The 27120-nt window shown below is 35.3% G+C and overlaps 1 protein-coding gene across 2 annotated transcripts in view; it reads left to right on the top strand.

Annotated features, from left to right (window-relative positions):
- Positions 1–27120, top strand: part of gpc6a (glypican 6a) — a 338150-nt gene that overhangs the window by 302476 nt on the left and 8554 nt on the right. For both annotated transcript variants that reach the window (XM_006638995.3, XM_015363660.2), the window contains one exon: positions 22714–22850. In XM_006638995.3, the coding sequence (XP_006639058.1) occupies positions 22714–22850 (137 nt within the window). The remainder of the gene's footprint in view (positions 1–22713; positions 22851–27120) is intronic.

Below are 27120 nucleotides of genomic sequence, written 5' to 3'. Positions count from 1 at the left end.
CTCATTCCTATTTATTTCCCTATGAAGTGGTGACACTCATGGGCAACGTGTGTGTAGCATGACTGGTGCATGACCCAGCCTCAGCTCAGGGGCCATGCATACCCAGGACTACCATGCACCCATGCCACCACTCACGCAAGAACAAAACAGACCACGGAATAGTAACTAACTCAGTGCTTAATTTATGTCTACAGGACCACATAACTGTCACAGTTGGAAGAACCTAACCAAAGCTTTCCATAGGCTTTTGTTCATATTGGCCAGACTTGAAGTGCAGTTACTGTCATTGGGTATTGTTAGTATGTGCAGTATAGCATAATCAATGACAGCTCATATTTTCAAAAGAGTTAAAGTTAAAGGCTAGTAGTTTCCAGGTCATCCAGGCCTCTTTTGTGTGTAAATAGATTCACATGTGGTGCATCACTGATTAATTAATTGGTAAGTCGGTAAAGGGCTGAGAGACACATTCTCACATGAGTTTAATTTAGACTAATTTCAAACATTCTAGAGGAATTAATCCAGTAATCCTAATCAAACAAATATCATGGTGTTCTTTTCTCTGTAGATCAACTTATCTCCTTTCTTTGAACCTTGTATTAGCTGCAGGGAATGTGTGTCCCCCTGTTTTTTTCATATCAAAATTGACTTTAGCTTTCAATCTAGTCAAGTTTTGTATCTCTCCAGAGGTGAAATTTAAATTGTATACAGCACATACAGTAGTGCTTGTTGGATTGCTTTAAACTTGTGTTTTGGATTGAGTCTGGTCAGAGTCTTTGAACTTCAAATTGAAATCAATTTTGTTTATCCATGCAGACTTTTGCAGAGATGCCAATGCAACAAAGATATACAACTGCTATGTTTTATCCAATGATTGGATGATTTTGTCATCTACTGTATGCAGTTGATACAAATGCCATCTTTGATGTGTTTGTAGTGTAGCTACAGTAAGTGTCTTATCACCTCTGCTGCTGATGTACTGCTGTTTTAGATGAGTGGTTCTTCATAGTGTGGTTATTAGAAACGATTCGCTATCATACCATGGTCACCATCTTTGCTCAAGGAATTGTTGATCATCAGTATTGCCTTGCTGTGGTGGTTTAAATTTCTCATTATCTGAATGCTGTAGACTAGAATTGTAAAGAGAAATCGGTTTCTTAGACTAAATTTCAATAAATACTTTCACACATTAATCTGATACTATGCAACAACTAACTGCTTCAGCCAGTTCGTGGTCATGGAGGAACCAGAGCAAGGCAGGGCAGACAGATAGATACAGACACAGATACCTATACACTCAAACCAGGGCCAATTTTCCCAAAACCCAATTAAATTACCAGTGTGTGATTGGGCTGTGGGAGAAAGTTTTTATTATTCCTAAAATAAACACATATCTTAGAAGATGTTTTGTCTTAAAAGACTACATTTTGGTCTGAGATTTTTTGACAGATGGTTCATGCTTTGCCATGATATTTCCTAAAATATAAATTAAAGTTAACGTCATTGAGTGTATGGGATAGTTATTCTTCTGGAAGGTCTTTTTTCATTTTTTACTCCCTAAAAGGACCTGTTTCTCTGTTTACTTTAAATGTTATGACTCAGCCCTTCACTTTTCCCCTTACGTAGCCTGAGTCACTTAGGATTACTTTCTGCAACATGTCTAGCTTGTGTTCTAATTAAGTGTGCTTGAAAATAGCTTCTCTGAGGTCGAGGTTAAAGGGATCTTATGTTGTTCATACTAACATTCATACAGTTCCACTCTCAAGACCTGCACAGCAGTCAGATGAACTCAATCTGACATTTCTGTCTTGAAGCTATTGAAAACCAATTTACCCAGATATATGTAAGAGACTCATAATCTCGTCTATCCTGTCCATTCATTAACCAGGGTAGATGCTGTCTAAAAACATATTTCCATTATGCATACTGTATACTTGAGAATGCAGGGAAAGCTTTGCATTTTTAGTTCTCAATTAAAAGTAGACATGTTTTTTGTTAATATGGCAGGGTTGTGTCTTAATGCCCCTTCCTTGTTTTCCAAGCAAAATAAAATGAATGAATTTTGAAAAATATGATGTGAAGTCTATTTGTGTACTGTAGAAGAGGTGTTTTAAAAGTCTTGGAGCTTATATACTTCAACTACAGTGCCTTGCGAAAGTATTCGGCCCCCTTGAACTTTTCAACCTTTTGCCACATTTCAGGCTTCAAACATAAAGATATATTTTTTTTATTTTATGTGAAGAATCACCAACAAGTGGGACACAATTGTGAAGTGGAACGAAATCTATTGGATTTTTGAAACTTTTTTAACTAATAAAAAAATGAAAAGTGGGGCGTGCAAAATTATTCGGCCCCCTTGCGTTAATACTTTGTAGAGCCACCTTTTGCTGCGATTACAGCTGCAAGTCGCTTGGGGTATGTCTCTATCAGTTTTGCACATCGAGAGACTGAAATTCTTGCCCATTCTTCCTTGCAAAACAGCTCGAGCTCAGTGAGGTTGGATGGAGAGCGTTTGTGAACAGCAGTTTTCAGCTCTTTCCACAGATTCTCGATTGGATTCAGGTCTGGACTTTGACTTGGCCATTCAAACACCTGGATATGTTTATTTGTGAACCATTCCTTTGTAGATTTTGCTGTATGTTTGGGATCATTGTCTTGTTGGAAGATAAATCTCCGTCCCAGTTTCAGGTCTTTTGCAGACTCCAACAGGTTTTCATCCAGAATGGTCCTGTATTTGGCTGCATCCATCTTCCCCTCAATTTTAACCATCTTCCCTGTCCCTGCTGAAGAAAAGCAGGCCCAAACCATGATGCTGCCACCACCATGTTTGACGGTGGGGATGGTGTGTTGAGGGTGATGAGCTGTGTTGCTTTTACGCCAAAAATATCGTTTTGCATTGTGGCCAAAAAGTTCGATTTTGGTTTCATCTGACCAGAGCACCTTCTTCCACATGTTTGGGGTGTCTCCCAGGTGGCTTGTGGCAAACTTTAGACAAGACTTTTTATGGATATCTTTGAGAAATGGCTTTCTTCTTGCCACTCTTCCATAAAGGCCAGATTTGTGCAGTGTAAGACTGATTGTTGTCCTATGGACAGACTCTCCCACCTCAGCTGTAGTTCTCTGCAGTTCATCCAGAGTGATCATGGGCCTCTTGGCTGCATCTCTGATCAGTCTTCTCCTTGTCTGAGCAGAAAGTTTAGAGGGACGGCCAGGTCTTGGTAGATTTGCAGTGGTCTGATACTCCTTCCATTTCAAGATGATCGCTTGCACAGTGCTCCTTGGGATGTTTGAAGCTTGGGAAATCTTTTTGTATCCAAATCCGGCTTTAAACTTTTCCACAACAGTATTACGGACCTGCCTGGTGTGTTCCTTGGTCTTCATGATGCTCTCTGCGCTTTCAACAGAACCTTGAGACTATCACAGAGCAGGTGCATTTATACAGAGACTTGATTACACACAGGTGGATTCTATTTATCACCATCAGTCATTTAGGACAACATTGGATCATTCAGAGATCCTCGCTGAACTTCTGGAGTGAGTTTGCTGCACTGAAAGTAAAGGGGCCGAATAATTTTGCACGCCCCACTTTTCATTTTTTTATTAGTTAAAAAAGTTTCAAAAATCCAATAGATTTCGTTCCACTTCACAATTGTGTCCCACTTGTTGGTGATTCTTCACATAAAATAAAAAATTTATATCTTTATGTTTGAAGCCTGAAATGTGGCAAAAGGTTGAAAAGTTCAAGGGGGCCGAATACTTTCGCAAGGCACTGTATTTCATGCTTTAGAAGTATTACTGAAAGCTGTACTTTACTTATATTTCATTTCTGCCTTCATGCTCATATCACCATCTGTGGATGACAAATGCTGTTCTGCTCTTTCCAACTTCATTAAGTGATGGACTTTTCAAAGCCTGAGCAATCTGCAGTCATAAATTTTTTGTGCAATGGATGGGTACAGGGCAAAGCAAATCCATGGGATTTTCTTGTTAAGTTGCTGAGCTAGGGGAAACTGCCTCTCATTATCCCACAGTGACACGATAGGTGAAAGAGTTCAAAGACATCATTGGATCAATCAAAGAATTGCTGGAGCTCTGCTCCACTGGTGTTTGTTTGTTCTTTGGTGACTAATGCCGAGACATGGATTCACCACTGGGATAAAATTAAGAAGCATAATGAAATAGCGCAGCTGATGCAGCTAGCTGCTTCACCCCTCAAGCAGTTCTACATCACAGCATCAGATGGCAGGATTATGACCAGCATCTTCAGGGATTCAAAAGGGGAGTAAATGCCACATAAAACTACAGTCACTGTCAGAAGCACTGAGTGAAGGATATATGTTTTGTCATCTGAAATGTGAGCAATACTACAGGTACTGTACAGGTTTAGGCTAATAATTCCTTGAACACTGTTAAAGAGTGGTTAAAGAAAATGGCAGAGGAGGTCTATTATCAGGGCACTACTTGTCTAGAGGAGAAAAGGGCTACAGCTGAATGGTGATTGCAGAGAGTAATTATTTTTCTGTATATCTGAGTTGCAAATGTTTTTTGTACCTGGTATACCTTAGGTTTCCAAAGGTAAATTTGTCAAAGGTTAGTTATTGTGATAGGAAGAAGAAAATGGAAGTGTCTTTTACTTCAACCATCAGTACATTTTCTCTGAAAATAATTGATTCTACCTGTCTACCTGTGAGACACTTGCAGGTTTTAATGAAAAAGGTTATGTTAATACCCATTTCCATAGCAATTTGTAGTATTAACAGATGTTTGAAATACTCAGGTTAATTATTATTACTGTTTTTTTTTTAATCAGGCATGTGATTAACACTAAAGAATAGACAAAATTTGAAATTGTACTTTTTTTCTGAAACTAAGCAAAGGAAAAGTCCAGAGTACCACTGGGCATTTCAACATTGAGGATAGGAGTGGAAGCAAATTACAGCATACAGTTTCCCAGGTCATCTTTAATCTTGACAGCATTGGAAATTGTGAGGGATTCAGAAATCTTACAATGTCATGTGTATAGAGTATGTAGAACTTATAGTATAGAAGTTCTGGTACAATTTTACTTTAGCTAATAGCTTAAGAACCACCTGAGTCCCTATAACAACAGCACAGCAAAAAAGAGGAAAATGATCCACATGGCATTTCTCGACCTGGAAAAGGCATTCTACAGGGTACCGCACGATCTCATCACAATCTCATTCGACAGCACCACGTCCCCAAAGCCTATGTCAGCTGGACAAAGCTCCTGTACCAAAACGCCACTAGCTCAGTACGTTGCGCAGCTGGAACCTCAGACACCTTCCCGGTCAATGTTGGCCTCCACCAAGGCTCAGCCTTGTCTCCTCTGCTCTTCATACTTTGCATGAATACAGTGACCAAAGATATCCAAACGAGGGATCCATGGATGCTATTGTGTGCCGATGATGTTATGATAGCAAGTGAAATGTGACACGGCCTCGAACTGCAAGTACAGGAGTGGAAGATGCGCCTTGAATGATTCGGGATGAAATTGAACATCAAGAAGACGGAGTACCTGGAATGCGGTGATCAAACCGATGGCACAACCGCAGCTGGTGGGGTCCAACTGAACAAAGTGACCCAGTTCAAGTACCTAGGGTCATGTGGCAACTCCAACTGCACTACCATCCAAGACGCCAAGACGTGAGTCACCGCCGCTTGGATGAAATGGCGGCAGGTCACTGGAGTACTGTGCAACAAGAAGATCCCTTTGAGCCTAAAATCCAAAGTTTACCGCTCAGTGGTCAGACCAGCGGCCCTATACGGAACCAAATGCTGGCCAATGACAAAGAAAACATGAACAGGCACTCCATACGATGGAAATGAAGATGCTGCGATGGACAGTCGGCTTGACAAGAGTAGACCATGTCATGAATGAAGAGGTGCGAAAAATACTCAAAGTCGCCCCAATCACTGAGAATATTAGGGAATATCGCCTGTGATGGTATGGACACGTGCTCTGCAGCAATGACACATCAATGGCAAAGACCTCCCTCGAATTGAATGTGGAATTCCGCCGGCCCCGTAGATATCCATTTACGCGCTGGCTGGATCGGCTGAAAGACGACATGCGCCTCGTAAAAGTCACCTGCCGAGACGCCGCAGACCATACGAAGTGGAAAAATCAGTGCAAACAAGCAGACCCCACATAAGTGGGAAAATGCGAAAATGTGAAGATGAGGACACTTTACTGATGGAAAAAATAAAGTAGTTCGTCCAAGGGCACATAAACAGTATCCCACCCAGGATTTGAAACATCCAGTTGCATGCTAGGCATCCTCCTAGAGACAACTGTCTTTAAAAAGTTATAAGATACTCTTTTAACTTTTCCTGTACTTAAATACTTCAATCTTAAAAAAAAAAGGTTTGTCTGGAATTAAAAGAACTATCGTGATTGTTCAAGTAGCTTTGCTATCTTAATGTCAAAAAATCAAATAAACTTGACTGTAACATAATGGGTTTTGAATAATCCATTTTCTACACCTTCACCTTAATCTGTACTTAACAAAAATTATTTAGTTCAAATATATCCTTCACAACAGAAAGGCTTTGCTATTAAGCACTCTTATGATAACTGTTCCTTTCTTTTTTTTTCTAGACATTAATGAGGAGGCTTTGGCCCTGTTACATTTTGATGACCCCTTCCTTCCCCAAGTGACTTAGTTTTGTGATAAGGGGGTTTACATGATTGACCTGTGTTTCTGTACAGTGTTTAAAAAAATATATCTTTAATCATCTTTCCATTCAGTACTCTCATATCATAGCTGCAGGTAAAAACCAGAACCACAATCTCACAACTGTTTCATCAATATTCTGTACTTTTACTGCTGTGAAGGCCTGCTGTTTAATAAATTAATCCCAATATGATGAACAGTATTGCTTCTCTGATGAGTTATTTGGCCATTGAATACTGTGCCTGTGTCTGGCATTGTAAATTGATTGTTTGGAATACACTGACTGGACTGTAGGAATTGAACTGGTAACAGAAAATGTATTTCAGAGAAACAGTAAGGTATAGTGTAGAATTGTGTGAAAAGTGTTTTTTCTTCTACTTTGTTTACTTTGCTACAAGCAAGAAAAAATTATATAAATATGGAGATAATTCCATCTGCACTGCTTCTGAGTACACAGACATTATAATTACAAAGTGTCCATTAACATTAAAAAACAGTATAAATGTTGTGTTTTTATTTTCTTAACTTTTTTCAGTTTCATAAAGATTATCCAGTATACTTAAACATTTAGAAATATGTTTTATTTTTATACAGTATATACGTTCAGCAGCACCTATCAATAAGCCCTAACATGAGGTTAGGGAAAAATAGCTTAAAAATATTTAGGCACAACATTTTTGTAATATTTTCTGCCTTTCAAATTCTTAAAAGGGATTTCTATTGTTACCTTTAAAACCCCAGTGAGGTGTTGATTCGGGCTTCCTTGAACATCCAGATATTTTAATATTCACCTGAGTAATATTAGGCTGTGGTTAGGAAAAAGAGATTGATCTTTTAACAGAGCTTGTACTATAGACCTTCCCCATGGACAACAGGACTATTAACTGTTAATTATGCATCTCCTGGAGCTACTCTATTCCAGCCAGTTTAATGCCCATTTTGCAAGTTACAGATTACATGAAAGTCAATGGACATAGGCTTGGGCCCCCAATATAATTAGGGGAATTTAATTCCTTACATGGATATCTTAATGTAAATAAATATCTTTTTCAATTACCAAAAGTGTTTATATTTAAAAATTAAATGTTTTCTGAGATACAATAGTGTGTAAAGTAGAAAAAAATAAGAATTAAGAATCAATATACTGTATGTAAAAAATATGTATACTTAATACAATTAAGGGGGTAATTAGAATTAAGTAGTTATTTAATTGGGTAACAGGTAAACAAGAACTGAGTTTAGGCAGCTACAGTATACCTACAGCAGTGGTAAAAAACATTGTGAGTTTGGTCTTCACCACACATGTAATAGGAAAAATGTCATGCCACAGTCAAAATAGGTTTCAAGGACCTCAGAAAAAAGAGAAGCTGTTGCTCAGTCACAGTATGGAAAGAGTTACAAAACAGTTACTAAATATTCAGAGCTCCATCTGCACATTGTCAGACAGATAGAGGTACACAAATGGAAAATATTTAAGATCAGAAGAATCTTTAGATATAAGAGTCAATATCCCCAACAGGAAATCACAATGTGTGTATGCTAGCATACATCACATAACGTCTAAAGATCTGCAGACCTCTCTCACTGCAACTAATGTCAGTATCATGCCTCACCCATCAGGAATAGACTGAAATGGAAGGTTTTCTTGAGGACATATGTTCCAACTGTCTCAAGCTGGGCAAAGAGTACCCGGACAACCCAAAAGACTTCCTGAAGAATATCCTCTGGATAAACAAGTCAAATGTTGTTTTTCTTGATGACAATAACAAAGGTTTTGCATGGCAAAAAACAAACACTAACTTCCAACAACAGAACTTCATCCCAGCTGTCAAGCATGGGGGAGGACGTATCTGTGTTTGGGACAAAGCTTTAATTATTCCATCAATGGTTTGGTAATGCCCAATGTTAGTGTCCTTGACTTTAGAGAGTAACATAGTTGTAAATGTGCTAATGATTTAAGTCAAATATATATGAAACTTCTGTTTTATATTGAACTTTCAATTTTTATTTTTGCCTAAGTTCTACAGTTAGATATTTTTTCTAACATAGAATATAAATATAAAAATGTTTTTAAATTAATCATATTGCAGAAGGAGGCAGTGACACTGCTCTAATTGGTAAGAATGTACAGTAGTCTAGCAGAAGGGAAATACAAGACAGCTGGTGAGAATTTTGTGTCTTGAAGATTCTCTGATACATTCATTGACAGCCACCATGGACAAAGCTGTGACTCAGATTGCAGAATATTTTTTCATGGTCATATAAATAACTAAAATAGTTAAATTTGAACACAATTAGTTTCATTTTAAATAAATCTAACTGTAAGAATGGATGAAGAATATTATACAAAATTCAGAAAATAAATACTTATATACACACACAGAAGCTTTACAGAGTTGTAAGAAACATTTGGTATTCTGTTTCATGGATCTAATTGTTTTTAAATAAAGCCATTTAAAATATACTTTGAGTACACCTATATAAAGTACATCTAGGATTCCTGATCTATAGAAAATGTAAATGCATCAAATATGAAGATGTACTACTGGCTGAAATAATCTTTGAGGTTTCAGATTTAGCTTCATATTTCAACACATCAATAATCTAAAGCACAGAGAAAAGTCCCTAACATAATTTCTGAAACGCGAAAGGCTCAAAATGCCACAGCAGACATGGTAATCACTTGATTAAAGGGAGCCCACTAATTTTAATACAGATGTAATTCACAATACATACAGTCTGCCAGTCTTTTATTCAAAATCACAGTTTGCATACTTTCTTGAAAGGCAAAGGGTCCATACACTAAGCAGCAATGAGTCTGTCTGGGAGCCTGTGTCCATGTATGATACTATGAATAGCAATTTATTATTGTAACAACATAGTACATATTATACTGACACATGAAGAGCATTAACACATGATCTTTTCATTTTAAAAATATTGTTTTGACTTTAATAGTACCTCTTACTGCCCTTTCATAGTACCTCATTAATGTCAGAATAATATACAGAGCATATGTCCTGAGGCTAAGACAGAAAAACAGCAAAAGGCAACTGCTACAGTATGTGCAATTAGGTAATTTAAATGGGTTGTGCAATTGGCTGATTGACCAGCATCAAAATGTTCTCATTGACTGAGCAATCGGTCAGTTAACTGCTCAGTTAATTGCTTTCCAACCGTAATAAAAAGGCAAGTTTTAGTTTGAAATTTTGAGTTTATGAGTTGTGAACCTCACTACCAGCACCTCTGTGAGTTGCAGCTTTTTCATTTATGCATAGATCTAGCACTCATTGTAGTTATGAACCTGTAAAACTTGTTTATAATTTAAAATGAGAACACTGAAGGCTGCATCCTTCAGTATCCAGTTCTGTCTCATGTTGATTGTTGAGCACATTCAAACTGCCAATTCATAGTGTTCTAAATTATTTTTCTTCTTTATTTAAATGTTCTTCTGTGTCTCAATACATTCTCACCAAAAACTCAAACACCATGCTGCAATCATATCTTTACAGATAGAGAACAATGACCCAAAGGAATATTATTTGCTCATGTTAAAAGTGTTTTCTAGTTTTCTAGTGTAAAGACCAAGTCAGTCACAAAAAGTATCTTCGAAATGTTATCACGACAGCTGGCAGCATTATTGGCAGATTATGGACATTTTTTTATCTCACATTATCATTCAAAAGTTCAAAAAGAACTGGACCATTTTTTTTTGCAAAATGATTCTGTGCCACATATTGCAAATTAAGAGTAGGTGGTCACCCACACCACAAGTCAGTGACAGATAGTTGAATCACTGCCTTTTGCATCCAAGTTATTCAGACTCAGCAGATTTATTTCTAGGGGAGTTTGTTAATACTTATCAAAATAATGGGGTATATCACTCTGTACCAGCTATGCCACCACTATTTCAAGGTGATTGGATGAGCTGGCACACATTCTGTCTGAAAGCCTCTCTGAGCTGCTGAGCTATTTGAGATTTTATTTCATAGTTCCAATCATAGTTACACAGCATGTCATGAATATAATTTGTTAGAAATCTGCAACACTATTATTGGTATCACCTATGATGATTACATCCCACATCCCTCAGATTTCATGCTTTCATTATAAAGTCCTGCCTTTAGTGTTTTAGTTCACTTTTGTAATCCATACTGTTATTGCATTACCATACTTAAATACTCCAGCTTGCACTATCTTTTGATATTTGAGCATATGATCCAATCAAGAAAATTGACAGATAGAGAGACTCTTGCAAGTGGAAAAGGCACCGTCTTAGATCAGAAAAGCTGTATGAGTGTTGGTTGTTTTTCAATATACATGAAAAACATAACCTTCCAAATGTAATAATTTAACATTTTTAAGTTAAACAATGCAAACCTCTTTTTTCACATTTTGTATGAACCTCTCAAAACAAGTATTTAGATGTTTTCCTTAGGTTATCCTCAAAATGGTTAAAAACTATGTACACAAATTTTACATTTCACCTCTTGCTTGAAAGTCTGCATCGTACAATGTCTGTAAAATAAGGAATTATGAAAGGAATTACAATCTTAAGTATTTATTACCAAACAGAAACAAATATTTGCTTTGTGTGGAATTGTTTTGGAACTATCCAAATGAATAGGGATAAAAGCTTTGCTCTGAAATCTAATAGTTCAGTGTTTTATCTTTGAGGTGAAAAGTAGCGCCAGAAAATGAGCTTTTGGCATGAGTACTAAAGTCAGTGGTTAGAATATTTACAGAGATTTTCAAGCTTGATATCCTGATGTGTGAATAAACACAGTGGTGCTGTGAATTTATATGAGAGCAAAATAAAAATAAAACCATAAATATTAATACTTTCATTCTCTGTTATGACTACTCTATTATAGTAAGTTGGCATATAGGCCATAAGGTTGCCAGAATTTTTACATTCTAAATGTGTGTGTCCAATGGCAAATATTTTAGACACATCTATGTGTCATATAATCATTTTTTATTATTAACATGATTTAAAAGGTCTGATAATTTGGTATTAATTGAGTTAACTATTTACAAATGGATTTTAATTAGGAAAATCTTTAATCTGGCCTTAGATACAACTGTAAAATGTGTTGCATTGAAACCATACATATTGACTTTGCTATTGATATATAGAATCTGGTCTACATCATGTGCAGCACCTCAAGTCTAAAAGCTCTAGTATATCACTATCAGGGAGTTAAGTAACCAGTGACTGACCTAGACGTGAAGGAGATTTAGGACAGATTACTAGGGTGTAAAAATTCCTTCTGTGTTTATATTCTGAAGATAAAAAGTTGACTGAACTAATAGTGGTTCTGCTCAGGAAAAAAAATCACTGAAGGGAAACTTCTCCAGAACATATATTTGCTTTTCAGTGATCACTCTTAACAAGAAAAAATAATGTTTTTTTAATGTTCATGACTATAATATGTGTATTCTAAATAACACTTCAAGGTAATGCAGAGGAAAGACACTCATGGACTGCACATCAGAAGGGACTAGCCCATTCCAGCTTCAATAAAAGACATTAATCTTACCTGTACACATGTTTCAGCTGGCAAAGGAGAAAAGATGTTCCTGTGAAGAGGTTATTTTTTTTCCTCTCATGTCAATGTCAAACGTTTGTCTTAAAACATCTTAAGGAATCCTTATAATAAACCAGTTTTAATTATTGTTGCTCTTCATTTTAGAATTTTCCTGTAATTACATTTTTGGTAATGGGTTCATAATTGTTTTTAAAAAACAACATGACTTGACAGGAGCTGGCTTCATATACGTAAAATTATGGAATAGCTCATATTTCAGTGCAGGCTGTTGATTGAATTCCTAAGCCAAAAGAAGTCACATCCATAGTTTTGAAGCAATGAAATCCCTGTGACAGAAGCAGGTGGATGCTGCCAAAAACAGGAATGATGAAATATACCGTAAATCTAAATTTACAGCGAACAGATTGATATTTATGCTGTGATTAAACTGATCTTTTTTTATCCAGAGAATCTCATTGATGCAAGCATCATTTGTATGACTGTACTGTATGAACTACTAAAACCAGATACAGTGCCTTCTTAATATGTTTACAAGGCTCTAAATAAACGGAAGAGTACTAATTTTCAAAACAGTAATAAAGCACATTACAGCAAAAACTTTTTTTTAAAAAACTTCTTTCATTTTCTTTACTTTAAAAAGCATTTTATTTCTAAATGCTTTTTTATCATGGAGACAATCCTTTCATAATATTTACTGCAGTTATTTTGTATTTACAGGAGTAGGTCTGCAGTGGACAAAAAAGTACAAAATGATTTTATGCATGTTCTTTAATCATCTTTAAGATGCAATGTGTACTTCATAATACTGATATATTTTCATATCACATTCTAAAAGTAATGTGATAACTCATGTGTCCTTTTCCTTTTTTATTTCTAAAGAAGACTATCATTTTCCAGTTGTCACTTTTGCTTAATTGTTAACCAACTGAGTAATATGAGGTTCAAATCATCACATAGTACAAATACTTTAAAGATTGCAAGGTGACTTCCAAAGACATTTTTTTTCTGCAAAGCAAGTTGTTGTCAAGGTCTGCAACAATCTAGCAAGTCTGGAGCAAGCTAGGATGTATGTGAAGTTAATATTACTTCGAACACTGGATGAAATCAATTAGTTACCACAATATCCAAGAACCTACATGTGTTGAATAGCCTCCACTTGGTTGACAGTTTTTTTATATTCATGTAATAAGACAACTGAAACATACACATCTTGCAACAGACAACATATGATTTCAAAAATCATTTAGGAGAATTAGCTGGAGAATCTAGAAAAGAGAGCAGTGTTTATTGGAATAAAAAGCCTAGAAAGTTACCCTGTTAGTTTCCTACTACTCCTGGGGTTGTTTATAAAAGGTGTGCAATTCAACCACAGAACAAGATACTTTTCGGTAAAGAATGTGGCATCATGGGACTAATGGGCTCAGTTACACTGAAACTGACCCCTATTTTAACTGAATTTGTGATTTGCAGTATAAATAATAAAAAGGCTTTGAGTACTCATAGATTCACTATGAGACTTTTTTCAATTATTTGTACCAAAGGGACTACCAATACTGCGTGCCTGTCCTTATTCATGCTCCAATAACCCTTTGACACCAAACCACTTAACACTTGGGCAGTGATAAAAACAAAAACAATCAAGTATTGTAATGAAACTGCATGCCAGATTACATTGCAAAAACAAATGAAATTACAAATAAACACGTTTATAAATTCTGAAAGAAATCAGTGCAAGATCAGGAAATATATCTGGCCTGAAGAACAAATAACAGAGGGGCATGGTGCACAGATGAACATAATTCTCTGTGAGCTTAAAACAAATGCAAAGGGAAGAGCAGTCAGATACATGGAATTAAAGTTTGTTAAAACATTTTTATTTCCATTTTATGGCCAGTAATTGAAGGTCTCTGGACATGTAGTTGGAAGGTTATGGGTTGAGTTCCTAGGCTGGGTACTGGTGTTCTCTCTCCTTAAGCAAGCCATTTTACTCAGATTTTTTTTTTGGTGACATGACTATCTACAGTAAATAATGTATACAAATGTAAGCTTTGGGGATAAATGCATCAACCAAAAAATTGTCTAATAATTGCAATTAATAATTGTTTCCTTAAAAGGGATTATGTTTGACATGAAAACCAGAAGAATGCTGTGAAGACTGTGATGATCATAATACTAATCATCATCATCATCATCATCATCATAGTTGTTTTTGTTTAGTCATATTAGCTGTGATGAAATTTAGAAACTAGTGTAAGAATAGGGAAGTAGTTGCCTTTTTGGAAGGAAAACAAGTAGATTGAATACAATACATGTAGAACCAAAATATGGAAAAAGCTCACAGTATATTATGATAAAATAATTGTAAATATAATTAACTAAATTCTGAATTTACAGAATATAAGTATTTTATATAACGCATTTTGATTTTCATTCAGAATTATCTTATTGATTTACATGCAGTGAATTTTAAATATGACAAACATAATGTTAAATGATGTGGTCTCACGTTCCAGCTTAGTCCCTGTCCACGCATTGAGTTTCCTTCACCTTGAAACAAGGTAGCCCATGTCATTTTCACATTTTTATAAGATGATGCATGCGTGTTGCACACTGATCTTTCACTTCAGTGCTGAGGTGTGTAAGTGATTCCAAATGCTGACTGTACAGTGACGCTTTTGAAAATAGATAAATGGCCCTAAATTCAGGTTGTCCTGTTTGTCCCTTAACGATCACGCACCCACATTTTATTCTTCTATTCACACAGTTCTTACCTTCCTTTATAAGGAACACTTCTTACTGCTCAAACAAATGTTTATTAAATGGATGACACTGTTTTGGCTAAAATCCAATGCCTCTATTGTGTGAATGAATAGTTAAAATATAATTTCTGATCTTCCTTAACCTCTTCCCGCACAAATAAGCAAGACATGTCATTCCTCATAATTAATAGCACACCACCAAAAATATGAAAATAGTGGTTTTATGAAAAATCAAAAATGTCTACCCTCAAGAATATGTCAAGACAGTTGTTCAAAATAAATTTGATACAGTAGATTTATAGGCATCTTATGTAATAATTTGAAGTTTTGAATACTTTTGTTAGAATTAAAATAGTTGTTTACCTCACCAAATACAATAAATACTGTAAAAAGTAGGTTTTGAGAACAAAGAAAAGATTTGTCAAAAAAAGATTATAGTTTGGGCATTAGATCAAAAAGCCACATTCTTGAATGATAAAAGGATAAGAACATATGAAACTTTGTGCACAAACAAAATTCTTCCAGTTTATTGAGAACTTTAAAATATGCATTTAAAGTAGAAAAGTGGTGATAATCAGATAATCTGATAAGTAGAAAACCAAATTCTCTTTTTTCACTAAAATATTGACAAGCAACAATATTTAGATCTTTCAATTTCTATATATTTATTTGGGATTACATTATATAGTGGTGTACTAATTGCAATGACAAATACAACACAGAGTTTTTTTTTTAGGAAATAAAAAAAAAACATGATAAGATTCTTGAGTCAGTTTACACACCTCTACTTGTGATGCCGAATACTATTATCATTCATTTTGAACTGATTTCTGCACACGTGATCATAACTAACCTTTAACAAGGAAATGATATATAGGTCCCTGTGTCATCAATAAATGACAAAATAGCCAAGATTGCCAAACAATTGTCAAGCTGATTCCTTCATAAGCTAAATACAATCTTTACAGTTCTGTAGAAATGGATTAAAAACCATGTTGATGCAAGCAGGGCCAACGGACCATCTAGATTTAATAATGGCTGACTTCACTGCCACAACAAACTTGGCCAGATTGCATCAAAAGACACAAATATCTCCAAGGATAAGGATCAAGGAGATGAAAAGGAAAATGTTTCTCCTTTAGAGATAACACTTGAAAGACCCTATGATTTCCTGTGGGGTTCCAACTTTACTATCAGAAGAACATTAACCACTACCAAAGTGCTATAACAAGGAGTATAATAGGTATCAAAACTGAGAGGACTGGAACTGTTTGATGTCAGAGCTGGCAATGGTAAAGGACTGCTCATAATGAGAGACTATTGACACATATTATTGTACATAGCTAAAAACAGACTCATATATGTAAGATACGAACGCTTTGGAATGCCGGAGCAGAAAACAAAGCTATTTTCACCAAAGAAGGTGAATGCTATTGAAGACAGATTTGAGAAAAATACTTAAAATAGTGTGGCTTTGTTGTGTGTACACTTAGGATTATTTTAGGTGTATATTCTGAACTAACTGTTATGCCTTTAAGCCTGTTTGATTGGTTTTAAATATAGCTAATATTAGGAGAAATAAAAGAGTAAAGGAAAGTCCTTTTAGAGCATTGTAATATAGTTTGCAGTTAACGGCACATGGGTAATTCTTTGGTTTAGGGGTTGTAAATGAGACTTAATAAATGCAAATCAGCTATGAATCTTAAGTATTCATTAATGTAGTATTTTATATAATAGGACAATCTGACTTTTAATGATAGACATAAAATTAATCATTAGAAGGGACAGGCTCATAACAGGTTATACAACTACTCTGTTGATATAATAAAGGTTAAACTAATTTAGAAATGGAATTTGCAAGTTATAAACTTTTAACAGCTAAAATACTATCTCAAAAGTAGTTTACAAAGGGATTCATGCATTTTCAGTACATGGTTTACCTCAACAAACAATGGTTAAGATTTACAGTATAGAGATTTATTAACCGTAAGATTTTATGTGTTTATTTATTAACATATTTAGACAAATCTGACATTCACCTACAGTAGCTCTCACATAAATCCTAACAGTTGATAAAATTACATCTGTCAAATAACACACAAAATTCTACATTGCCATTATTTATTTTTTAATCAGACATCATTCACCCTATAAAATCTTCAGGGGGTGTACTTTTTCACCACACTGTAAATGACCATTGATAGACAGTAGTTGATCAAATACATTTGTTAACCTACAGAAAAAATGTTATTAAATTAGAAATGAAACTGACAAATCATTAATTCTAGATTCATAAAAAGGATTGTGTTTGTTGAGTTGTTTTTTTCTTTTCCTTTTTTCCTGAACATTAACACACAACAGGTTATTTTTTAATGATGTTTTTTACCAGCAGAAATTCACACTACTGCTGATCAGATCAATTAATGAGACCTCATGGTTTCATATACTGTAGGAAAACCTTTTAACAGCCTTCTTAGTGATATGAAATGCTGCAATTTCAACCCTGCCTTGAAAGAACATATATTGTACCAGTGTTGTAGCTCTTTAGGCTTTTATGTGTTTTATTAATCCATCTACCCTGCCAAGTTAAAAATGTGTTGCAGTATGTTTTGAAGTAGCTCCATCATTAGTTTAAAAAATAAAAAATGCAGTGCTTTGTAAAGTGTTGAATCATATATTGAATAATTCCAACTTGTGAAAATGGGTGGATGTTTTAAAAATAAGACCACCAAAGTATGGTGACAGCTATAAAACTAATGAGATGGATTCCAGGTTATTTTGCAGATACTAATGTCAGCTAAACAGACTGAGGTACATACAGTATCTATGCATGATTTTGATCCATGCATGATATGCACTTGGGCATATTAACAAAGACAGATGCTAAGTTTATTCACATTTCTTAATCACCAAGTGCTGGAAAGCCAAACATTAAAAAAAATAATGTATCTTACTCAAAGACGCTCATTGAGAAATATAGTTAGCTTTCGGATAGAAAGACTGGCTCTGAAGCTTTAGCTGTATGTCTCTCTTTACGGAATCTATTTAGAGAAATGTACCCTTTATGATAACACATACTGTATTCACAGAAATGCAAGATGTAGAGACATTTCCTACCCTTTATTGTGTGTTTTGCTCTTAAATTCCACAGATATATAGATAGCAGAATAGCTTAGAAACTTAGAACATTTTATTCCCACAAAGAATGTATATTTATTAATAGTTTGTTTTGGATTATGCGGTGATAATGCGTATTTACCTTTTTTGATTACTAATGTCACTCTTACTTGTTTCTCTATCAGGAAAGTCTCATGTAGCATAGACAGTACAGTATCTGTTTTTATTCCTTCACAGTCATGTTATTGCACCCATTACTACTTACACCTGCACATTCCTTTTACTTCAGATTATTGCCACCAAATACACTGACTAATCCTTTGTAGCTCGCACTATCAAAGTGCTTATCTGTGCCACACATAAAAAGCAGGGGTGTCTCTGAAATGAAGAAATGGAAAAAAGGGGTAGAAAAAGTGCAGTGCATACTGTTCATTTATAAGCAAGCTTAGCTCTTCACATGAGACAGCGGATCTTTGGTTTGCTCTGTTTCAACCACCTGCTGGACAGTGCCTTTTAAATTTTAATGTTAATTGCTCCTATTGTCTGCCAGCGGGATGTGCAGTGCATCAGGGTCAGCATGCATTAGATCAGCTCTCTCTGCCAGGTGGAAGCCTCGCACCAGGGGTCAGCAAATCATGTGAGCTTTCCCAGAGCATGAAGTTCGCCCTACTGAATAAATTACCAAGCATTTAAATTCCCTTCCAAACAAAGTACAACAGGACAGGTTTCAAACTTCCTCAGAGATTTGTGCATCGCCACGTCATGATTTCCTGGGTTAAACCTTTCATGTTATACTTTACCACTTCAAGCCTTTGAGCTATGACACAATCATCATTTTAAGCCGGTCTGATTTTAGCCACTCGGAAAGAAGATGTGATGAGATGGAGGAGGTCTGATGCAATGATTGTTAACCTGTTACTCCCTGAGCAATGACAATCTTCACAGTTACTCCTATTTCATACATAATTCCTATAGTTTAGGACCTATATAGAGATGTCTACAACAATGGACTCCAATTATTCAGTCCATTTAAATTAATTTTGTTGATATTTAAACAAACAGCAAGACTCGTGCAGAGGGATCACAGATGTTGTCCTTTGCCTTGGTTCCTCTGCACGGTTTGTTAAATGAAATTGCTGTGCACACATTCTCTGTGTCTTCATTATCTGTTTACAAATGCTAAGCAAATTAGCCATTTGATGCACACAGAACTAGACTGGCAGTAGTCACACACTAAGACAGTTAAAGGAGAACCTCTAAAACAGTAAAAAGAGATGATTATATATAAGCAGAAATAGATGATTATGTATAAACGGATAGCAGAAAGGGTTTTATTTTTCAAAATGTAACACTTTTCCAGGACTTCTATCCAGGTGTATTTGTAAATAAATGCATATTTTTCTTCTGGAAATTGTTTTTCGCCCATTTTATAACCCTAAGGTGCAGCCCCATCTACTGGTCAAAGCGAAGCACCCAACATGTTTTGTTACTGTAGTGCACTGACGTGAACAGACTGTGCATTTTAATGAAATGATAGCCTTAAAATTAAAAGGAATGAAGATGATCAACACTAATGGGAAATTAATATGTAATTTCAGTAGGCTATCTAGGAAGAAAAACTGTTTTTTTTCCCTTTATTTTCTGATAACTGTACACATACTGCATTGGATATAGTAGTCCATTTCATTTTCACTGAATTGCTTTGCATGTCATATTATTTCGCATTCTGGAGACTGGAAGGAAATTGAGCATTTGATAGAAAAGTGATTTATAGGTGCCCGGCTGGGGTTATCTTCACTTTAAAATGTACCATTATGCATCACAATATGCATTCTAGCTACATAAATATGGAATTGTTGGATTTTTATACTGTATATTCACTGTGTATGCATGGAGAATGAGTTACTTATGATGTATGCAGGCCATTCAGATATTCTCATAGGAAACAAAAGTGTGAAACAGTGATTTTGTGAGCATAACCAAGTGATTATAGAACTTGTATAAAATTTTTACCAGTATTACTTATGTACATGATTAAGGTGAGCCTGTACACATTATACCATTTATTAATTAACAAAAAATAGCAAATGTAGTATTTTCATAGTTAAAAAAAATATTTATAAGGAAATATAAAAATGCAGTTACAGTAAATTATTTGTACAAGGGCATTTTTTTATTCTTTTTGTTCTTTTGATTTCTTGTGTGAGTATAAAGAAGATGCCAAGACTTTAAATAATTGGGAAAGACATGTAATATCCTAATTCATGGTTTAAATTTGGAAAGAATGATTGCAATATTGGTGCGGCATGGTGGCGCAGTGGTTAGTATTGCTGCTTCACAGCACTGGGGCCTTGGGTTCGATTCTAAACCTGGAGTGCTATCTGTGTAGAGTTTGTATGTTCTCCCCATCTTAGCAAGGCATTGCTGTTAAATAGATAGATACTTTATTGATCCTGTGAGGGAAATTGCAGTGCAACAGCAGCTTAACACAGACAACACAGCCACAGTGTGACGAATGATATAATAATAATACAACACATACAGTCCAAAGACATAGTGGTAGGTTAAGTGGCTTCTGCGAAAACTGGCCATTGTGTGAGTATGAGCTTGCCTGTGTCTATGCATTCCCTCTAACAGACTGGAGTCCCATCCTAACCTGTGTCTGTTGCTTACAAGGATAGATACCAGCTTACCCACACCCCTTTGAATAAAGTAGTTAAAAATGGATGGATGGAATTGCAATGTTCTAAAGTTTGAATTCGTAAGCATCATGTTACAAGTTAATTAGCCGTGACTAAAAGGAGAGAACATAAAGAACATCTGGTTAAGGTGAGGTTGTTTCTGCAGTTTTTGACAGAAGAATTGTGCTTGAGTTTATTCTGTATATTGGGGTCTGAGAAAGTTGTTTTAGAAATAAGTATATTTATATATTCCACTGTTGGTTTTTTGCAGGAAAATTTGATCGAATTATTTATTTTATAATAGGAGCAATTTTTGTCCGTTGGAGTTAAGTGTTTTTTCAAGATTTCCAGGTTAAGTGGAATAAATTCCCAGCTGTTGTGATAAAATAATAATGATTAATCCATAATGAATCCACTCAAATAAGTTTTCTGGTAACTGTGTTACCAGATATGCAATTGTTGTATATTTTTAGACATGACAGTAACACTAAAAATGTTTGTTTATTATCTTTTTAAATCTGTGTTTGCTATGTGATATAAACAACTGGAGGAGGTTCATATGCATTATCAATCAAATGTTGAACATATATATGTAGGTATTGCAGGTTCTTTTCACACCCATATAGAAAAATATATTCTTATCTGTAGTGTTGCAAATGCAAAATAACTGAAAAGGATTTTTTTAAAGATTTTTGAGACCAAATACATAATAATTCAGTACTCTTTGATTAAATGTTACGCAATCAATATTAAGAAGCAGTAGTCAAAAATGCAATCAATTCAAATTAATTCACTTCTAATTTAGAATGTTGGCTTCACAAAACAGATGTTTATAATAAACTTTAGTAAGAAACATTAGCTTTTCATCAAAATGAAAGGAGTCTTTGAATCTACACTCATATTTAGATATTTAGTTTATATCACTACCTAGAACTCTGCTCTCCTTAAAAGGAAAATGGTAGTTTTTTAGCAATGTTTTGTGTCCAAAGTGAAGCTGATAACTGATAAGACTTATAAAATGCTGTTGTATGGACCAACAGGAGATGTATTTACCATGTTGTCATATATGGTTGTGATGTCCTAAAGAAAAAAATAGGTGAAGAAATACTCATTTAAAATAAATCTATTCCTTACAGTTCTTATATTAATTAGTATTTTCGTTGGTAAAATATTCTGGTTGTTCTCTAGAATTTACTGCTACTTTGTCTCTCAGTTGTTGTTTTTTTTAATTTAGTTTGTGTATTGGCCCATTCAAATAAAAACTTTGGTCTGGAATAAATTTCAATTAATTTTTCACTCACTAATTCCAAATCCTATGCTTCATGTCAGTTTTATATTTAGTTGGCACAAGAATCCCCCCAAGCAAACAAAGCGCCTGCTCACAAGGGAAGCATTTAGGATTTGCTGTTGATGTTTGGGTTTATGTTTTAATTTAATCCAGGCCTAAGATTCAATAAAAGTTTGTGTGAGATAAAAATGATGAATAGCATTACAGAATTTCTGTGTTTCAGACCACACATGTGGTTCAAATTCCTAACTAAAATGTCATTCCATGTTCTAACAGATAACAGAGATGAGTTTTTTAAAAGATGATCATTACAGTGTAACAACCATATCATACTTCACTAGACATTTATGCCACATTCATGAGGGCTTATCTGAGCCGAGTATGTGTGGTAATTCAATAATTCCTCTGGCCACATTGTCAGACACAGTGCTGAAATGCTAATTGCTACTGAGCGATTGCCAAGTCTGCATACTCATATTAACATGCATCCTCCACTCTTGGTTTATTTCAAAAGGATGTTGTGGGTTATTCACTTCGTCACTTGATGCTAATTTCAATATCAAACTGAATGTGTTATAATATGGTCTTCCTTTTTCCTCCCCTTCTTCTTTTTGTTTGTTTCAGGTGATTGACATTAAAGAGAAGCTGAAGCATTCTAAGAAGTTCTGGTCCACTTTACCAGACAGTATATGTGTGGATGACAAAGTGACAGCTGGCAAGTCGAATGAAGAGGAATGCTGGAATGGTCACACAAAGGGGAGGTGAGGTCGCAGAACTGTCACGCTGCTGGTATTATTTAGAAGGAGTTCAATAGGAGGTCAAATTCTAATGTGCCTCTACTCCCTCACATATAAATACTCCCTGGCTACCCCCAACTCTGCTTGCATCTTTTCTAGCGGCCCTCTCTTCACCTTAAATTCACCATTTCAGCATTTTCCCCCTGGCTTATCCTTCATAAGTGAGAGGGGATGTGACAGCACTGATCCTTGGCCAATGCTGTCATTTCCTCAACTAGGCAAGTTATTGCCAAAGTATTGATTATAAATTCATCAGCTTGTTTAATTGTTGTTAAATGGTACTTGGGAAGCTTGCAGCTAGACAAACGGGGAACAGCCATATCACCTTGCAGCTCACCACTGGCAGCCAGCCCACTGAAGCTAAGTAGGTTTGACCCTGGTCAGTACCTGGATGGGGAGACCTCCTGGGACAAACTAAGGTTGCTGCTGCAGTGGGGCCGGTAGCAGGCACTCACCATGTGGTCTGTGTGGGACACTATACTGTAAAAAGGTGCTGTCCTTCAGATGAGACATACTGTAAAACCTAGGTCTTGATTCTCTATGGTAATTAAAAATCCCAGGGCATTTCTCATAAAAAGTGGGGATGCTACCCTGGCATCCTAGCCAAATTTCCAATTGGCCTTTACCAATCATGGCCTCCTAATAATCCTCACCTATGAATTGACTCTGTTCTCCTACCCACTGATAGCTGTTGTATGGTACAGTGTGCACTTTGTCTGCCATTGCATCATCCAGGTGGATGCTGCACATTGGTAGTGGTGTAGGATATAGGAGTCCCTATTACCTGTAAAGTGCTTTGAGTGGAGTGTTCAGGAAAGTGCTATATAAGTGTAAGAAATTATTATTATTATTATTATTATTATTATTATTATTATTATTATTAAAGTCTAACCCTCAATGGAATCAGTTGACCACAGTAATACTAACTGTGACTGTTAGATTTAAGTATAAGACCTGTATTAAGCCACTTGCTAAGATTAACCTACACTAGTTTATATAATTACGTTTACATTATGCAGGTGAGGTACTGTAGAACGAAAGATTACACACATATGGTGTCATGAGAAGAGATATGCTCTCTCTTAAATTCACCAAGCAGATTCTTCAAATGAAACCATTAAGCTAAACAGACCACGAGACTCTTTTCTTCTCAGAGGAAGTTTACTGCTTGTGTTAATTTTGTTTGATGTTTTTCTAATCAGATCAAAAAGCTTAGCAGACGCATATTTTAAATCCAGTTACTTCAGTGTGAGACTAATTGCATTAGCAGCAAAATATTGGACAAATGAGTTTTAATACTAGAGCATTCCATATGGGAAAAGCCAAACCCCACTGATGAAGTTTCCAGATTTATTATTTCAGCTTACTTTGAAAGTGCAAGAAGTGTAACATTCATAAAGATGAGCAGCAGGTTACTAGGAGTCAATTTTACTTTCATAAATTGAAACTACCTTTACTTTTTTAACCTTTACTTTCAAAGCTCATCATTGTACCTTCAATCTGAGAGGTTCATATTTTCCTTTTACCATGCACATGTGTTGCATACCTCTATGGCCAAAAGGCAACATAATATCATAAACAAATATAAAAGATTTGATATATTTTAGAAATCCTGGCAATGTAGTAAAGTAGTAGTAGTAGTACTGTATTTCTATTACTATACCATTTGAGCCATTCATTATATATATATAAGCCATTCATTATATATATATTCATACTGTTTTATACGACAAATTAAGGTACTTTGTTTCTAATCCCAAAACTTTCATTTACCTTATAATATGAAACCCAATTTAATAAGTCATGGTGATATGATGTGCAAAGACAATATAATAAATTTAGACTTCCCAGTCATATACATGTAGATATAAACAGTGTGGCACCTCAAACCAACTGTAAAAAAATGTATGCAATGTAGAAACACACATCCCAAAAATGATATCGGATGAGCATAATGTTTACAGGCTTTGTCTACTACACAAATTTTGATCATTAAGATACATTTTAAGTGATAAACATGCACAGCAGTATGTAATGAAACTTGACAATATCATTATGAACCAGAGAAAAATCAACAAAGCATGGAGCAAAGCTTCTGGATTCCCTTTTGGCAAAGAATGTCAAGTTGCTGGGAAGACATGATGGCAGTCTTTTGGTTTCTATGGTAATTAAGCTTTGAAGAAATCCATACTGCTCTAACTTTAATGTCAACTGAAAACATTTTCAATGCACTAATATGAAAAATCATAGTGAGATGAGAAATGTAATTCTGCATATGAGTCTTAGGTTGCAAATTAGTTGTAATGGTTTGACCATGAATTAAAAGAACTACACTAATCTTAAGTCTTTTCTTGTGGAAACCCTTAGGAAATTCCATTATAGGTCTTATCATCTTACTTTAAAGTGACACAATGTATTAAGCAAGCAATGCCTGCTTGTGTTGCTATTTTAGCTTTAGTTTCATGACATTTTAATCAATCAGTTTTGCGGATAAAACTTTCAGCCTGATCCTTGTGTCTGTGAAATCTGTCATTGAATTTTGTAGTGTGGAAGTTGAGGAGTTCAACTTTAAAATATATGTTAGCAAAATGTAGTACACTGATTTTCACGCTAAATGCATTATTTCTGACTATCAAGAAGACAAGTGAATGTCATAGACTGCAGTGCAGGTAGGGTTCTCTTCTGGTGATTAATTTAAAATAGGTGACAAAGCACAATGCAGTTGAAAGCCATCTTTATCTGCCTTAATTTGCCCCGAAAGGATTTTAGTGGAATGACGCATGTCCATTCTCCATGTACAAAGCTCTCTGGTAGTTGACACAGCTGAGTTTTCTGCATGTGGGCATCTGTTCACAGTTTCATTAATAATATGCCAGAATGACTGGCATATTTTTACCACTGTTTCCTTTTTTTGGCCACGATGAAGCAATAATGCCACCAGATGGTATAATAAAATATCTTTTATATATTTGGTACATACTGTGCAGACTCTTTTTACTTTTGCTGGCTTACAAGGCAGGATATCCTCCCCCATCTTCTGCCACCCCCAACAAGGGAGCACTCAAAATATTAAGACCAATGTTAAAATTTCCTGGATGTTTGATTGCATGCACTGTGTGTAAACTACTAGCTAGTTACTACTAGCTACTACTAGTATACTACTAGCATATGGGGATTACTTTGGCAAAGAAACCAATTTATTATTTGTTCATAACCTGTGAAAAAGTTGGGTAACTTTTGTTTTCATTTTGCATAACTATTTTATCTGTTCAATAAGCTACACTGGCAGTGAGAGATTTCAGCATTGCTAATTATAATCATTTAATCAAATGGAGGTCCTTTCCACTCAAACCACTACACTGTCCCAGTGAATGCAAACATTCACTTCCACACATTTAACTGCCACACAATTTAAAATAACACCTGTAGCATTTTCAGTAATATGCTCAATATAAAGTAACATGTGATCCAAGTCTTCTGAGGTAGCTCTAAGAAAAACTCTGGTGCCAACTTAGTTCTTAGTACAATGTTTGGGAGCAAAGCAAATAATAGGGCTTTTTGGAAGGGACTAAATGTAAGAAGTGATTACAGCAGACCCTGCAGAACCTGATGTGCATCAATTATTCTTTCAACATGGATAGTTTCATAGGAGTTCACAGTACTCAGTGTTGTGAACCTTGACAAACTTCTGTATTTTCCAAGAACATCAATATTTGTAGAACAGAAAAAAGTCTGAATTATTAAAATAATTATTTGGACTTTGTCATAGCTGAGTTATTCTTATATTTGTATTATAATATAAATATTATATTTATATTTGTCACCAGCTCTCCCAGAAGTTTTTCAGACACAACAATTAAGCAAACTTACAGAGTAGATCTTAATGTGCTGTAATGTTGCCATAGCCAAAATGTAAATGTAGTGGCTCTCTGAAGGCACCAGTTCTGTAGGGTTTGGGCATTTACTGGGACAATTATTAATTGTAGCAGTAAATCACAAAATTGATTCTTTTGATGGCTTTAGAATCCAACCATGCGACATAACTCAAACAACGCACACTCACAGGTACTAATACACGAGGATACATTTATTAATACATAGAATATGCATATAAACCTAACAGATTTTATCGAGAGGGTTATCAGAATACAAAATATATATATTCAATCAGTTACAAAGTGTTACACATATCAAGAGGACATACGTTCAGTATATCATTCATTAAGACCGTTTC

This window comes from Lepisosteus oculatus, chromosome 15 (assembly GCF_040954835.1).
Source record: "Lepisosteus oculatus isolate fLepOcu1 chromosome 15, fLepOcu1.hap2, whole genome shotgun sequence".
NCBI lineage: Eukaryota > Metazoa > Chordata > Actinopteri > Semionotiformes > Lepisosteidae > Lepisosteus > Lepisosteus oculatus.
This window is presented reverse-complemented; position numbering and strand designations above follow the sequence as displayed.